This window comes from Corvus moneduloides, chromosome 2 (assembly GCF_009650955.1).
Source record: "Corvus moneduloides isolate bCorMon1 chromosome 2, bCorMon1.pri, whole genome shotgun sequence".
Classification (NCBI taxonomy): domain Eukaryota; kingdom Metazoa; phylum Chordata; class Aves; order Passeriformes; family Corvidae; genus Corvus; species Corvus moneduloides.
The window spans coordinates 52510265-52528395 of NC_045477.1; the positions used below are offsets into that span (position 1 = coordinate 52510265).

An 18131-nucleotide genomic window follows, 5' to 3' on the forward strand; every position below is an offset into this window, starting at 1 on the left:
GCAGAGCACACATTGTGCTAGACACAGTGAAACAGAAATATTCAATCCAAGTGGGAAATCTTGCAAGTTGTCTGACATGAACTTGGTTTAACAGCTTCAGAGACAACCGTGGGTAGACTCTTTCATGCTATAAAAATTAAAACCACTCTGAAGAAGGTACTCCACATTACTGTGTAATACGTTAATAAGACAACATGGAATATTTAGATGCATATTTCGCATTATCTATGGAGATTTTTGATAACAATACCATTACAGCTTTTAATTTTTCACAGTTAATTATTTTCTTATAGGAATTTCTTTGTGCTCATTAGAAGGGCAAAATTCCAAAAATAAGGCAAATCTCACATATTGGTGTTGAGACACAGTTAATTCAGCATGGCTTTTCTTCACCTGGTCTTTTAGAATGTTAAACAGATCTTCTGCAGGGGCCTATATGGTTCTGCATTTCCTTAGTATGAACTTAATTCTCCTTAAAACTTAACATTTTTTCTCAATGGTCTTCTGGCTGACTGGATGGAAAATGTGTGATTTTTCTCAGACATGAACCCTAAGAAGTAATTTCTGGTCTACTCTTGTTTGTGCCAGGTAGGTTTTTGAGTTATTATAGTTTAATTTTGTAGTGTATTGGTTTGGTCTTCCTGTCCCTTGGTTGCTTTCAAAAGGAAACATTGTCTTCCTCACTAACTTTACCCTCGAACTTCAGACACAGGGTCCCATCTTGTTTCTGTGTGTCATCACCAATAATCACAAGCCTCGGGAGTATCTGAATGATCTGATTGATCCAGCAATTTTTATTTTCATAGGATTAATTTTCAGTCATGCTGCCATCACCATTTCAGCATTCTGCAGACCTGGGGCAACACACTCTGAGGAAGGACCATGCTGGAAACATGCAGACAGCAAAGTGGGATAGGCCCATTTTATTGCCTACAACAGCCAAGACAGGCAGATTGCAACTCTATCTGTAGTGTATCAGATAAAACTAACACAGAAAATGCAGCACTGTTACAAAGTGAACACTTATTTGAAAGGTGCAATCAATTGTGCTGAGTAACAGTGGGAGAACAGCTGGACATGATCGCACGGCAGGGCTCAACATCCACTAACAGCACACACGACTATGCTGCTGTTAGCTGCCCAAGTGCCACCACAAAGGCAACACACCTTCACAAGGCTACCAGGGCAGGCTCCTAGATGCCTGCCCATTGCAGCCTGTGAAATGACTTAACCACTTACTCTTCAAAGACCTGGTAACTCGTGACACTGCAGTATGAACATGGTGACAGCAGATCTGCCTCCCCCTTCTCGCCACAGTCCTCTCTATCCCTCATCACACAGCCCGTGAACTTGCAAATGTCCCTGCTTGTTCTTCCACTACCTTTCAGGAATAACTACTTAAGACCTAACCATCATTAGGTCATAAAAGCAGCTGTTTCGTGTGCTGCTATATCCCATTCACATTTCAGACACTGCTCTGAATCACCCCTGCTCCACTTGCATTATAGCAGATAAAAATCACCACTGTGCTGCAGGAGAGGACCTGGATCCAGGCTCAGAGCCAAAGTTTGTGTAATACAGATATGGCTCCTAAGCCTCAGTGTCACAGACCAGTGCCTTGCTCTTTATCATTTAATAAATTTTCACTTAAAAGTTGCAGGATCTTGACATTGGCAAGACTGCTATGGCACAGAAAGCAAACAGTTGCATTGATGGAAGATGCCCAAATAAAAAGGCTTTGCAGAAATCAATACACACATTCATAGAATGAAATAAACTTTTTTGTAACTTGTCAGAGTTAAGGATTCTCTTTAAAATATGGTTTGAAAAGAGAGCAGTAATAGGTTGGGATGAAAAATAAGAAGAATGCTTAAACAAGAGCCTTTAAGTTAATTAAAGCCTTCTGCTGAGATCTTCTATGGTTCATAACCAGCCAAAGACGTGAACTGACATAGACTGCAACAGGGCTGTTCTCTGTAAGACTGTTGCTCAGCATTATATGCTTTGACAGCGCTGCCTAAAATATAATAGGATTATGTACAGATTGAAAAAGAAATGCTGACTAATGCTGCTGCATTTGATCTGTTTTGTGAGTGAAAAGCCAGACTGTTTCCCCAAGCACTTCCTGAGCTTCAGAAAGTGAAATGTAATTTTAAAGTTGACATTAACAGAGAAATACTGACCTATTATAGAATAGTGGAAGAGAGTATATGGCCGTTGTAAATTCGATCATTTTGAATTAGAAACACAACTAATCCAAGCTACCAGAAATTTGGAAGTCATTTGGAAGCTGAAAGTTCTGAGTATACTTTGACATCTTTAAGGTGGTAGTTCTAATTATTTTCTTTGTTCAAGACAACTTTTATGTACATCCTGATGCATGTTTTTTTCAAATTGTAATGGAGAAGTGAAAATCCCATAATTTTGCTGGCTGTGATGGAGATGTGATAGTTTACTCTTCTTGCCAGCCAAAGCATATAAGTCCAAACTCAATATATAAATACAGTTTCTGAGATCCTACGTCACTCCAGACAACTTGAAGCTATGTTGATGGATGGATGGATGGATGGATGGAGGGATGGATGGATGGATGGATGGATACTACATTTGTGAAAGACACACATTCCATGTATGCACAGGAGAACTTCCCCTACGTGTATTTTTGAAAGCAAATCTTGGTACCAAGTCCTAAGGTTGATTGCCCAAATTCACGACTCCAGGGCAATCTCACCATGATAGCTGAGATCGGAGTCTTTGCAGCTACCAGGTCTCCATGGCTAGGGATCCTTAAAGGGGCTCAGGTGGGGCAATGAATGCTGGAAGAACCGGACCCTCTGGAGTTCTGTTAATCCTCCCAAGTGCGCCTGAAGGGCTATCCTAGAAAAGTGTACCCTGAAATCCCAGAGCCTTTATGCAAGGCTGAAGATGTCTCTAAGGCCTGGTGAGCTTATGCAATGAAGGTATTCTGAACAACAAACCTCAGGGATTCCCGGCTGTGCTGTTTAGGCTTAATTTATGCTCACGCAGCCAGAGGCCTTGAAATTTTGTTGTAGATCAGAACTATCTTTTTACAAGAAGGAAATGTCTGGGGGGGAAGAAGTCAGACCACTCTTACCTCCACAGGATCTGACAAAACATGCCAATTTTGTTCTGTTACAGTCACTGGGAGAATCAGGAAAAGACTTGGAAAGTCTATGTGGTTTTTGGTTGGTTTTGTTTTGTTTCATTTTGGTTTTTTTTGGTTGTTGTTTTTTGTGGTTTTTGTTTTGTTTTGTTTTGCTTGCTTTGTTTTTTGAAGAAAAATACATCCAGAGATCAGAGCAGCATTATCTCTGTGACCTTGTACACTTTTCTACTTGGAAGATTTATGGATAGCTGGATACTACCTGATTTGATTATGCAAGGAGGTCATTCAGGCATTTCCAAACACAACCTGCATGACAGAAGAGAAGACATGCAGTGACAAGACTGTCTAATAGAGGCACTGCTACAGGTAGGAAAGAGATCCAGAGTCCAGGCACTGCCGGATTATTAATGTGCCAAAGCAGCAACATTGCTGCAAACTGACAGAGCTCATGTCAGAGCTACATACTCAGAAGCAAGAAAGGTGACATCTCAACAAAACAGAGGGGACACTGCCAGCCTGCACACAGGTATTGGGGAAAAACTGCTAAGAGAAACCAGTGAAAGACAGGGAGTAGATCTAAAAGCAAGAACCTTTAAACAGGCGGGGGACAAGTTGCTTGCCCAAAGCCCTCTTTACCTCCCTGGGAGGAAACAAGAATCTCCAAGGCAATAATCCTGTCATCTGCAGGTGGGTCAATCTTCCCACTGGCTAAAAAGGGAGCCATGGAGGATCAGGCTTAATTAAAACAGATGTCTAACTTCCAGATGCCTGTATTTAGCTGAAATAATTCCACTCAGGGCAGATTTCACTAGTTTAGCTGGATATTCTTTGCTATTTCCATTTGTCTCTTTGCTCCAACTGTGTCTTTGCTATCTCTCCACACCAGCCAGATTTAACACCTGCCTCTTAGACCCTCACCTATCCATTCCATGCTCTTATCATTTATTGCCACTTACAAGGAAATTATCAACATTATGCAGCTCTTCCACCTCATTAATCAAGGACTTAAATTGGAAAGTTCAGGGTGAGGCTTTCAAATACTTGCTGCATTGTTTATACCCACATATTGGAGCAGTAAAAGAGAAATAACAGCATGGATATTTTGAAACAGACTGAGATGACAAATTTCATTAAATGCCCATGGTTTTAATGGGATAAAATTAAGATAAATTCAGGGCAGAAATCCCACAGACCACATGGAGCCCTGGGAATGACAGACACCATAGAGAGGTTTTGTAAAGCATTGTGAATTATTATACATGCAAGCTGATCAACTGCAACCATTTGATTGAAGTCCAGTTTGCCTGAAGCAAGAAAGGAACTAAAATTCATCAGATAAAATGAATTTGGAGAAAAAAAAGAATTTTTGAGCTAAATTTTTTTGCAGGAAAATTTTCTGAACATTAATGAAAAAAGTTGTTTCTTATAAAATAAACCCTACATATTGTAAAATTAAATTTTATTCAAAGCAACAGAATGAAAATACCTCTTACTGAAGAACAAAAAGCACTGAAATAAGAACGTTCTTAGAAAAATAACATCTTTCATTAAAAATCTTGTAACACTTAAAAAATCCTTAAGAATTTAGTAATAGACATCACATACTGCATATGGTCAATGTGTAGATGCATCAATAAATATACACTAATAAGATTAGCCTTTATTTTAGATATTTATCTACAGATTTTGATTTTGAAGCTGTATTTTCAGTCTTGAAATCTTTGGATATCAGATACTGAAACGTCTCTTCAAAAATGTGAAACTGCTTTTCTTAATTTTCATAAATTAAGACTCTGATGGCAAACCTTGAAACTCTGAGCAGGGCAGCAGTTCAATACTCTTACAAACATTCTCTGTTACTTTGAATAAAGCTTGGGTTAAACACAGTATCTTTTAGTGCTGGTAGATAACTTTCGATTAGAAAACATTTGGATCTATCCTGTTTGATCCTTTATAGCTACCTAGAGCTGTAATTTTACTCTTAAGGAACACATCTGTTAGAACCTAAAACACCTTTGAATGGATTTCAGAGAGAAGTTATTTCTTGGTTGTTTGTTTCTTTTGCACGAGACTGAAAAAAACCTTAGACACAGCCTGTCTAAATTCCAATGTTGTACTGAAACTTGAGCAACTGCAAAAACAATTTTCCAGCAACTGTGGAAATTCACAAATTCCACAGTCTAGAACACTGCCTTTTGTTGTTTATAATTATAATTATGGTTAAAGTCTCACTGTGAAAAATAATACCAAAATTTGGGACAGAGAGATATGAAAGGCAATATCCTGAACTATGTTTGGCCTCAAAAAGTTTTGTGGATCCCTGGCTAATTTTGGCTTTACCTTCTCCACAAAAGGTTGGTTGCTCTGTGCTATTTTTGTTCCTTACCATTAAGTGATGGGAAGCAAGAGGTTCCTCGGGGTCAATCTCTGCATGCCAAGATCAACAACCTTTTAGTATGTTTCTTGGAGAACATATTTTTGCTGGGCTGTGAAACCATTTAACTGACAAACTCAACTTTGCTCTGCTATGTGATGTAGAGTTTTTCACAGATACAAAAAGTGAGGCAAGCTGCTAATGATCTAAAGCTCAGTGAAGCAAAGGAAAGTCATTCCAGGGAATTCAGTGAGTACTGACGAGGCTTAAAAAAGCTCTTCTGTTTTACACCTGGGCTGATGAACTCATCTCTGCTGAAGGTATATGAAGGTAATAAGAGGCATCCTGGCATAATTCAGAGGCTTCCATTCTCTGGGGCATATTTTGTTAACAGAGTACAACTATTTCAGGAGAATATGCACAAAATCAAACACACACCTCTGGCTTTCCCGTGGGTAAATGGCTGTTTGTGAAGGGAACAACTGTGCACAGTGTCTGGGTCCTGTGTCAGGTCACTAAAAGTACTTGTGAAGGAAAAAGTCACCTGGTTTTTTTTTATTATAATCAAAACAGAACACTTTTCTTTGGCCTCCATTTTGGAAATAACAAGACCATTCTAGATAAAGTCTTAAAGTACAAAAAGCCACATATCAGCCAACATCACCAACAGCCAAAGAATAAAATAAAATAATCTATATAGAAATTATTTATCTTAAATACTTACAACTTGAGTAACAGTAATCAAGTAAAAGGTCCTATTATGGCAAGATACAGGCATCCAGGAGAAGAAGTGGCTCTCCTGATGTTTAAATAAATAATTTCATTACTGAGTCCAGTTTTGGAATACATGAATAAAAAAGAGACATTAACTGGCTGAAATGAACCTAGTGGAAGGCCATCAAGCTGAATGGGGGCTAGATGACATGATGTACAAGAAGAGTTTGAGGGATCTGATTTTGTTCAGGCTAGAGAAGAGAACACTAATGGGCGGTTAATAGTCTCAAAGCTCAGTTGGTTAGAGCATGGTACTAATACTGCCAAGGTTGTAAGTTTCATCCCTGTATGGGCCTTAAGAGATGGTCCTTGTGGATCCCTTCCAACTCAGAATATTCTGTGATTCTGTATTGCTGTTGTCACCCACTAATGAAACTGCTAGTTCTAAAAAGCTGGAGCCAGACTTGTTCTAGAGGTGCACATTGGAAGGACAAGAGATAATGGTTTCATGCTGTGGCATGGGAGATTGCAACTAGTATCAGGAAAAAAGTTTACCAGTTGCTAGACACAGGCACTATGAGAGAGAGGCTGTGAAATATTCATCCCTGGGGAAATTAAAGATCTGACTGCACAAGAACCTGAAAAATGTGATCTGTCTTTGCAGTTAGCCTGTGTTGAGCAGTAGTTTGGACTAGATGGCCTTGTGTGGCCATTATGTACATTATCCTTCCTTAAACAAAGTTGTGTTCCTGCCTTCTCTGGGGTTGTTTTCCTCTTCTGTGCTATATATGTCACTATTGGTTATGTACTGTTTCATCTTGCCAGCCATATTGCCCTCCATATCTGCTCCCTGAAACATGTCAGTTCATACTAAGTGTTTAATTTTTTACACAACACTTTCCTGACCTAATTTAGATGATGATGCACACTGTAGTAGTCACCTCTAAGATCAGTTATTCTGAAGTGTTTTGCTGGGACATTGGTTTGGATGTGCATTTTGCTAAGGACTGACAAGACGGTACATTCCCATACATCCCACCAGCAGTTTGCTAACCACAAATCTTTGCAATTTTGCACAGTTCCCAAACATCCACCTTCTCTTTAGATTCATGTACTCCAATAGCATAAACCATTCTGACAGAAAGCACGGGGAACACATTGTTCAAGAGATCCAGTAAAGCTGCATTCCTGCTTCAGGCATTCTTCTGAACAATGCAATTAAAATGAACATTTGAATATGACCATAAAAGAGCGAAAAACTCATCAAAAGAAATTGCCAAAAAAATGTCCTTTGCTGCAGCCACCCTGAACATCTGGCAGGGAGCTTTTTAACGTCAGTTACCGAACACTTAATTTTTCTGGTTGATGCCTTTCTTCTCTGAATTTCTTAGCATTTGCTGGTGAAGCAAATGCCCACTGTGAGGACACAATACAGCCACTGCTAGGTTTGAGGCCATGGTTTAGGACAGAAGAACAGCTAGGACAAGTGTACAGGGATCAACATAATCCTTACATGAGCTGCAGTCAAGGCACACAAGGCTGAAGTTGGGTCTTATTTGATTTCCCCTCTGAGTCACTGCTATCATGCTCAGAGCATACTCAGAAACTGGATGGGGAATATGATGATGGAAAAAGCTGTTCTTCCTTGATTTTTTTCCCAACATGATATTCTTTATTTTCCTGTTCATTTTACAATGGTGAGGGATTCTCAAATATAGTAAACAGGCCTATGTTTCTGTAGTGTGAAGCAACAGCTAATAATAAGAAGACAATTAATTTTCCTTATGAGTCAAAGCTTGTTTCTTACTTGTTTAAGTGCAAGGAGAGGAGATTCTGACTCTTCTTACTGAGAAATTTTTCCACAACTACTTCTTAAGGTTATGACAGCCTTGTAACACCGACTTACTGTTCCATGGATAATCACCACATACTGGAGCACCACTTGTGTAATCATCTAATCATGTAAAAGACAAAATTAATGCAGAAGTTTCCTCAAGAGACTTTTAAAATGTAAAGTCGATAGTCTCCATGGAAATGTAGCCCAATACAAGTTTTTCCTCTGAGCCTCCTACTCTAGTGACACTTTTAATATGTGCTAATTATGCACATTCAGCCTTCTGTTACATAGTAGTTGGCAAATGCTGATTACTATTTGCTCACCGGAGGGCTTAGGTCATTATGGACAGCCTTGAAACTTAAATTGCATGAAATATGTCCTGAAGTTCATGTCGATGAGAAACCTGAAACAGTGAGCTTTTCTTCCTCTCTTAATTTTAAGAGAGATAGTATTAAAATGGAAACTACATCCACAGCTATCTGAATTAAAAGAAAACAAAAAAATTCTATTGTTTAAAATATTAATAGTTTTGACATATTGTTGCTGCTCCAGGATATCCTTTCCCAGTTAAGTATTTACTTGGTCATGTTTCAGGTTTCAGAGAAGAACTAAAACCCTAGAGACACACTAGTTTTGACTCAAATGAAAAAATTTTTTGTTTACATCCAGAAAATGCAAAAATATCTCTGTGTACTTCAGACAGTCTCCCTTGAAGAGTGCTTCATTTACTCTTTTTAAGGATACTGCATAATTTTATGGTTTGAAGAGATGAGAGAACAAACTAAATTGCAGTCTGGAAACAAACCTTAGCTTATTGATAAGGGCTTAAGAAAAATATCAGGTTTATTAAAAGATGACTAGACTATAGTTTGTATGTACGTGAATAGGAAAAGAGCAGGGTTTGGCTGAGATTCATTCCTTTAGAAAAACAACCACCACTACCAAAAAACACTGAAAAAACTGAACAACCAAAAATCCACCAAAACAAAATGAACAAAACCAACCCCCTCAACAAAAAACAATGGAACAAAAAAACACAGCATGAAAAAGACCTGAATATACAAACAAAAAAGCTGAAATAGACACGTTCATCACATGCTGTGAGCTGAAATGTCCTGTGGAGATGTGTGTCTCCTTCATTGGTAGGGGGAAATTAGGTACCTAATGAATTGCCTGAGATTACAATGGGTGAGTCTGAGGCCTCATTATTTGGGTGGGCTAAGACACTTCAGCAACCAAAATCTGAAGGCTGAACACAGAAAATGTGAAACTGCAACAGGAAACTGCTAGTTAGAAAACACTAGAGATCAGTGTGTAAAATACATCATTTCAGATGAAAGAGATTTTGGAAGGCACAGTTTTCCTGAACAGCAGAGTCTAGATTAATTACAAACTATTTAACCACATGGTATCAGAATACTGATCTTCATCCATGCTCATGAATTTTTGTTTATGGAAGTGGCTCCCTTGACTTGACCTATACTGCTTGCAGATGAAGGGTTTGCTCAGCACAGGCATAATCTGGCCATATGAGTCTATACCAAAAATATTAATGTTGCCTTTAGAAATGATAGTCATCTTGATCACCATAACTCTCAGGATTAACAGCTTCTTCAAACAAGTGCTTTGGGATGCTGAGTTACTTAAACATCTTGCTAAGTAAACAACTATGTCAGGGGTTGAAGGCAATAGAGGTTCTTCCCACTGAGTGTTTTCTGGAGAGGAGCTAGTCACTACAATTTTTGAATTGCCTTTACCAGAAACTAGCTCTTGCCCTTCTCAAATTGTGCCTCTTTCTCTTCAGCTCTGTTAAAAGACAGGTTAATGATAAAATCCACTTTGGCATGTCAAGGTCTTTGTGTCAGCTATGCATTTGTTCTTATTATCCTTTAGCCTCCGGATACTGTGAAAGCCGAATAGATACTGACCACCTGCTATTTTGGAAGGCCAGACAGAAAAGATACTAACATCTCCTCTGGGCATGGCACAGCACAGAAGAGCCTCCTACTTCTCCTCAGTATTACAGCACTTATTTCTAAGGAAGTAATATATTAAGCTAATAACTTTTATATTGGTTTCTCATTTCTTGAAGGTACAAAACTGGGAAAATTAACTGGAGGAAATTTTTCTTTTAATATTTAAATGTGAAACTTGCTTACTGAAGTTACTTACTTGTCTGTAAGAAATATCAGTCTAGACAACCTCCCAGACTGAATAATTTCTTTGCAATAATCTTGGATATTGTCTTTTTTAATGTAGTAGAAGTATTTACCCAGCCAAGGACAACACACCTCACAGTGAAGGCTGGTGGTGAGGACTGCTGTGCTACCATGGGAGAAATCCCAAAATGCAGTTCACCTGTGGAAGGCAAGTCCTTCTGACTGGTGCCTGACAAGTAAGTGTACACAGGGTTTTCAGTCATGCACACTTGTTTTTCTAAGTGAAAAACATATGTACACCTGCCTCCCGCTTCCCACAGTGCTCTACCAAGGTACATATAGAGGAGAAGCCACTGAATTATTGTTCTCCGAAATATCAGGCACAGCCAACTAGTGTATTATGAATTCAACACTGTATTGTAAATTATATGGGATCAATGGGGCCAAAAGCCTTGACAGTTTTATTGCTCTAAAGAAACCCACAAGTTTGGGAAAAAGGGAAGATACACAGTATCTTAATGGGAAGCTCCGGAAGAAGTAACAGTATCAAAATCCCACCAAAATTTCTGAAATTTTGTGCAGGAACCTATGTGATGACAATTTTAATGAATATATCAAACCTAAATTCTTGCAGTCAAGACTACTAAGTCCCTTCTTCTGTACTTTTATTTTAGACAAATATATTTGCCCTGACCTGGTCCAAATTGTGTTGATTCTTACAATAAGAAAAAGGGGAGAGACCACAGCACACTGAGAGAAATTACCATCTGGCAGGGTAGACAGACAAAGTTAGGGAGCACCTCGGATAATCCTAGGATCACAGGATGGAAGAATCATGTTTAAGGATGACATGGCCCACACAAAGTAGACTTTTAATAATTCCAGACTGAATTTTTTATTTTAAACTATGAGGACAGAGTGGTATTTTTTTTTTCCATTTTAAAAATGCTAGGGAATTTTCTTATTCCTTCTGATACAGGATATTTGGTTTGAATTGAGTGACAAGTCCTCATCACTGGTCTTGCACCAAAAAAATACTCTGTGTGCGTATTTTAATAAAAATACTCACTTGACAATGCTGATCATCACTATTTGCAATATGTGGGTCTGTCATTTAGAAAGAAGCATACTGTAGGTAACTAAGGTTAGTAATAACACTACAGAAATTACATTATGGCTCATTTCCATACATGAAAAATAATTATTGTGGCAAAGGGATCCTCTTATAAAGTAGACTAGCAAGTTAAAAATATGGAAACTTACAAGAATCAGAACAATTTCTGGTCTGGAGAAGATCAATATTAAAAAGAAAAACTATATATATGTTTCAGGGCACTGCATAGTCATAGGAAGGAACCCTTGATATCTTTTGTTTTTCCTCACTTTAATCTATCAGATGGTGACACTCTGGATTTTCAAACTCTACTGTTTGCCTACGTTGTCAACTACTCTTGCTGAGCACTGGAGGAGATGGACCATTTGCCTGCTTCAGCAGGTCAATAATTTATTAGCAAACTCTGTTGTATCCTGCCTCAGGAATGCTTGGCAAAACCACAGGGGTCAAAAATACTTTTCACTGTATTTTCTTTAGTAATACATTTACCCAGGACCCACGGTAATATCATCCACTCGACGATGGTTGGTGGGGGTCCCTGCATGCTGAGGTCTGACCTGTCGATGTGCTGAGAGGCAAGCAACAGCAGGAACAGAAAAGTCAAGTACGATGCAGTATGGCAGATAAATTTGATAAATGGCTTTCTGATGAACAGCCCCAATGGGCTTTTGGGAGCTATCAGGTAGCACACAGAGAAGACTGGGAAAAGGAGTCCTATCACAACACATGTCAGCATCTTCACTGCCCAGTGTCGCCTCCGCCATCCGGGGAACTCGTCGTACCAGCGGGATGCGAGCAGCTGCTGGCAGTTGGGCTGAGCAACAAACTACAGAGAGAAGAAAGGAAGAGAGTTAGTTTCTTGTTACCTCTGTAAAGTTTTTTCATTCTATGTATGTTTAGTAGGTAGAGATTAAAAAAAAAAAAAAAAAAAAAATCCACAGCCTGTGCAAGCCCACTCATGCTGATAATACCAGTAAGGCAGGGCTGGGTCAGCCTGCCTTTCCTTCAATGCCAAAAGTATAGTGCAGAGACAGAAAATAATAGTTTTCACAATAAAGTCTCACTTCCCCATCGGTTGAGTACACAAGGAGTCAACAGACTGTGAAACACATGGACCTCAAAACCTGACTTGAAACTGAAAAGCAAGTTCACAGATACCCCCATTATTTAATCAGCAACGTTTGTGAAGAATTCACAGAACATGAGGTAGAAGTTGACATGAAATCAAAGACCACAACAGAGATCTGCAAACAATGAAACTGAATTCCACAGCCATGAACAAACTGTTCTCAGCATATTCCCTGCTAATTCTCTAAAAAAGCAGGTTTACATGCTTTAATACTGACAAAACTCTTACAGATGCATTATAAAATGCTTACAAAAACACTAGTATTCCCCAGTATTTCACTAAGCCTTGTCAGGATACACACCTATCCTGTGTGATACTTTATGGTCTATCTGTTTCATGATGGGATTTCATTTCTCAGAATATGATCCTTAAAACTGAATTTCACCAAAACACCCCAAAAGCAAGTAAATATTTAATATTTTTCAGATAGCTTTTCAAAGAAGTATATATCAAGGTTTATGTCATACTTTTCTTTGATCACTAGTTCCTATTTCCCCATTGTTTTCTTTTATAAGGTGACAGAGTAGCAGCACACAAGAGTTGACACAAAAGGCATAGAATAGAAGCAACATATGTATCAAAGAGGGCCAGAGTTGCATTTAAAAAAAAAGAAAAGAAAAGGAAAGGGAATAAGCATTTTCCTTCTGGTACTCTGGTGCGTTAACCCCGGCTGGATGCCAACAAAGCTGCTCTATCACGCCACTCCTCAGCTGGGGAGAGGAGAGAGAAGAAAAGGCTCATGGGTCAAGATAAGGACAGGGAGAGATCACTCACCAGTTACCATCATGGGCAAAATAGACTTGACTTGGGGCAATTAGTTTATTACCCATCAAAACAGAGCAGAATAATCAGAAATAAAATCAAATCTTAAAAACAGCTTCCTCCCACTCCTCCCTTTTTCCCAGGTTCAACTTCACTCCCAAATTCTCTATCTCTACCCCCACATGGCGCAAGGGAATGGGGAATGGGGGCTGCAGTCAGTTCCTCACGTTGTCTCTGCCACTGCTTTCTCCTCAGGGGGAGGACTCCTCACACTCTTCCCCTGTTCCACCATGGAGTTCCACCCATGGGAGACAGTTCTCCAACATGACTGTTGGAGACATGTCTACAAGATGACTCCTTCCCACTGGAGTCATGCAGTTCTTCATGAGCTGCTCCAGCATGGGTCCCTTCCACGGGGTGCAGTTCCTCAGGAATAGACTGCTCCAGCATGGGTCCTCCATGGAGTCGTAACTCCTGCCAGCAAACTTGCTCCAGCTTGGACTCCTCTCTTCGCAGGACCACACGTCTTGCCAGGAGCCTGGTCCAGTGCAGGATTCCCAGTGGGTCACAGCCTCCTTCATGCATCCACCTGTTCCAGTGTGGAGTTACTGAGGGGTGCATGTGGATCTCTACTCCACCATGGACCTCCATGGGCTGCAGGGGGACAGTCTGCCATACCATGGTCTTCCTCACCGGCTGCAGAGGAGTCTCTGCTCTGGCACCTGGAACATCTCCTCCCCCTCCTTCTCCACTGACCTGGCTGCAGAGTTGTGTTGCTCACATATTTTTTCTCCCCTGTACCCTGTCTGAAATTGATCCTGAGCAGTAACTTCTTTCCCCCTTCTTAAATCTGCTATCCCAGAGGCACCACCATCACCAGTGATGGGCTCAACTTTGGCCAGAAGCACATCCATCTTGGATTCATCTAGCATTGAACATGGGAGAAAGGGAGAATCTTCTGGCAGCTTCTCACTGAAACTACCCTGCTACCAAAATCTTGCCACGCAAACCCAATAGGCTTACACTAAGTGTATCACATACATACATTGGATTAAATCACTAGCTGAATACTTAGTAAAGCTATGCACAAACTTTTTCCTCTTATTACAAAATTGTTTATTTTCACTAAATAATTTCATATTTGAACTCTAATCAAATGCACCTAATTTGGGATCTTACATTATTTTGATAATACATATAACCACAGGAGCCAAGTTCCTTTGGGGATGAATAATAGGTAACTTCTCAAACTGTTTCTAAAATCACTGGGATTACTACTGGAAAAAAATGCTCCTTAGATTGGAATGAAATGAGAGTCAGCATGCATCTTTCTATATATGTCTGGATCTTGTCAGAATTGATTACCTGAGCCAAATTCAAACCTGGTGTACGTTAATGAAATGCCAGAGTCTTTAGTAGAGACAAATTTGCCTACCAGACACCAGCAGTGAAGCTGCCTCTGACTGTTGTGAAAGATAAGGAAATTTACTCCTACTGTAAGGATCTTGAAAATAGCCTTAAAGAAGAGCAACACAGTGTATTCCTCCACTAGGAAAAATGAATTCTCAAGGTTTTAGGTTGTTTCTTTCAAGGTACAAATGTTTGGAATAATAGCGTATGCAGTCAGAGAAGATGGTTTCAAAGTTATGTTTTTGCCAAGCTTATTTTCTCTAAAATTTTTTTCAACTTAATTAGTTTGAGTAGGTACAGATTAGTGTTTTGCTTGACTGGTGAAAAAGTGAGACTTGTGAAATAATTCCTCAATAAAATATTTTTCTCTTTTTGCCCCAAAGAGTACCAGGTCCATGTTTGCTTCCTCCTGTTTATAAAATCTTCCCATTATGCATCCTCTCACCCAAAGTAATCAAGATCCTAAGTCTTGCCTGTGCCCCCTTTCTAAACACCCTTGGCCACCCCCACAGTGCTGGGGACCTACGTGAAGGAACAGCTTCAGTGGCTAGCAAAAGCTGGTGACAGATGTAGGCGACCTAATCCTTGCCAAGCATGGCTAAAAGGGAATTAATGTAGAGAAGATTAAGTAAAAGGAGGGGTTTTTTGATGTCCAAATACTGGGCTGCCCTGGGATTGGGCAGACCAGAACTGGTGCAGAGGTACCTCATGCCATGAAGAGATCCTTGCTGAATGCACCATTTGGAGGATGTTCCATGATGGGGTGGGCACTGCATTGCTTAGTTCTAATCTTTAAACAGATTAATCTGCAAAACTGTCAGTGTTAATAGAGAACGCATTTCAGAACAGGCTTTAAAAAACACTTCTTGTCTCCTAATACCCATATTAGATTTTGTGGTGTTGGGACTATGTGGCTAAGGTACAATGTGTTAAGGATGGTGTTCTGAGGCACAGGAAGTTTTTCAGTAAGTGTGGAAAATTTTCAAATCCCAGAAACTGAAGATCCAATTTTTAAAGTAATAATTTCGTAAGAAATTCACTTTCACTTTTCTCAAAATACAATTTTGACAAGAGAGTTCTAGCACTGGTCGGATCCTGATTAAAGGAAAAACTTACACAGATTATACATTTGATATGGCTGGAGACAGAGGGAGCAGCCTTGGTAATGTGCTTTAAATCACCTGCTTGCCATAAAATACATAAGAAACAAGGTATGGTATGGTATGGTATGGTATGGTATGGTATGGTATGGTATGGTATGGTATGGTATGGTATGGAGCAAGCATATAAAATACTACGTCCACATTTTAAGAGCTGTATGCACAGGGAAGCAGTTCTGTGCTATAGACCAGTGCTGCAGGCAAAGGTCTATAAAAGAAAACACAACACAGTGTGTTTATCTACAAATGATATATGCATTTCTGAGAGGTCCTAATATCCAGTTTCATGCTGTTGGCTTTTTATGTAACAACCCACTGGCAAGGTTGGTTAGCAATGTCCTGAAACAACAAAAATATCCGTCTCTTCACTGAAGACTTTTCTTTATGGTTCTGAGATTAATTTGCCAATAACATTAACTATGAACCAATCCAAAGTATTCTTTGGACAACTGCAAAATTATCCTAAATCTCTTGCTGAAACATCTTTTAAAGTTTAATTTATCAATGAACTGTGTGATGTTATTAAAATGTCCAAACTAATTCTCACAGATTTGAGTACTTCCTTCATTTTTGTGGTCAAGAGATTGTCATCATATGCTGTGAAATATGGTCAATAGTTATATCTACATTTATTACATTAGCTGAATAATGAAGGAAGATTTTGAACAGGGAACAGTTATACCCTGATGGAAAAAAAGTGTGCACAGTGGTGCACCCTAGAGTCTTGTTCTTCAGCTGCACAGAAAAGGTGAGCTTGTCCCTTCTAGTTCTTGTGGACCTGTTTCCTCCAGAGAAAATGAGGGGAAGATGTTTTTTTTTCATGCTTTGTAAGTAAATATTTGAGCATACAGGAACTGGGGGCAGGGAAGCCTTCCTGGGACTCACAGTGTAAATGCTGCCCATGTAGCCTGTCTCAGAGACACTACTCACAGCTAAGACACAGTTAAATAGATCAAGTAAGTTAATCTGTGATTAATGTATTTTATTACTGATTCCAAATTCTTATTACATTTGAGCTTTTAATTTATCCACTGAAAAGCCCTTCTCGACAGAAAAAATAAGGAAAAAAAATCTTCATGACAATATTCTCTGGTCAATTCACATTTATAACTATTAGAAACCTTCTATTAGAAAGGAAGAGTTAGAACTGGATGGAAGAAAGACATGCTCCAGCATAGGACAATTCCTTTATAAATGGATGGCATTACATCTAAGATGATCACATATTAAAGCTAAGTAGACATGCAAGTCCCCTGATGAACTTGGAGATTAAAGAAAAAAAATTAAAACTATTTTACACAAACATTTTGTGACTAGCAGAAACAGAAATACTCTGTGACATTAATTTGCCAGTTCTGCATTGCCTATGCCAAAATATTTTCACTGTGGTAAACTTTTTCTTCCTTAATTGGAGAGATTGGAGGTATTCTTGTACTATTCTTGAGTATCTTTTGTACTGTCAGTATTATGTTATTTGACTTTGACATTGTGTCCACATAATTAGCAATTAGCAAGTCTATATTTTCACATTATGATGGCTTCCAAAAGCTTCCAGCACTTTGTAATTACACAAGGGATTTTTCTATATGATTTTTCCTGATTTCACATCTTTAGCTCCTTCATAGAGTCTACCCATCTGAAAATGTTCTGGTATTCAATCTCTTAGTTGTCACGCTGGGAATTGGCTCTTCCCTGAGACTGTTGAAAAATAGAAATTATTCACAGTGCCAGCAAAAAGAATCTGGTATAAATAATAATAACAGAGCCTGATTCTAGTGCTATGCAAGCATATACATAACACAGAATTTAATTTTCACTTCTGATTAAATCTAATCTTTGGTTTTGCTATAATACATATCTCTCAGTCAATGAAATGATGAAGAAATAACACAACTGATACTATTAACTATATATGGTCTTTATAGAAATAATACTTTTATAAATAATATATTATCAGAGTAAGTTTTCAGCTCTTTACCGTACCACAGTGTTGCCTTCAAGTATTTATTTCACTGTATTATGAAATAATAATACAAAGATATAAAAACCCTCCACTTGTAACCAGGTGCTCATTTTTACATTTATAAAAGCAGTCTAACAAAATCTGAGGTCCAAATTAAATTCTCATTCTGACATCAATAGGCAGTTGAGATTGTTATATGAAAAAAGGACGCAATTTTTCATCTAGAAATGAAAGCTGTCAAAGAAAATTTACTTCCTTTCTGTGTTATACACAAGTGAGCTATGCTGTAGCACAAAGAACTATCTCTGATAGCATTCTCTAACAAATGAACATTAAAGACTTTTTTTTGAGGAGGAAACATATCAAAACATTTATCATAAAA

The 18131-nt window shown here is 38.8% G+C and overlaps 1 protein-coding gene across 5 annotated transcripts in view; it reads right to left on the bottom strand.

Annotated features, from left to right (window-relative positions):
- TRPC4 (transient receptor potential cation channel subfamily C member 4) overlaps nt 1-18131 on the bottom strand; it is a 135127-nt gene that overhangs the window by 26370 nt on the left and 90626 nt on the right. For 3 of the 5 annotated variants that reach the window (XM_032099642.1, XM_032099641.1, XM_032099643.1), the window contains one exon: nt 11815-12151. In XM_032099642.1, coding sequence (XP_031955533.1) covers nt 11815-12151 — 337 coding nt within the window. Of the gene's footprint in view, nt 1-6225; nt 8509-11814; nt 12152-18131 lie in introns of those variants that run through there. The other 2 variants (XM_032099644.1, XM_032099645.1) reach the window with 2 other exon arrangements.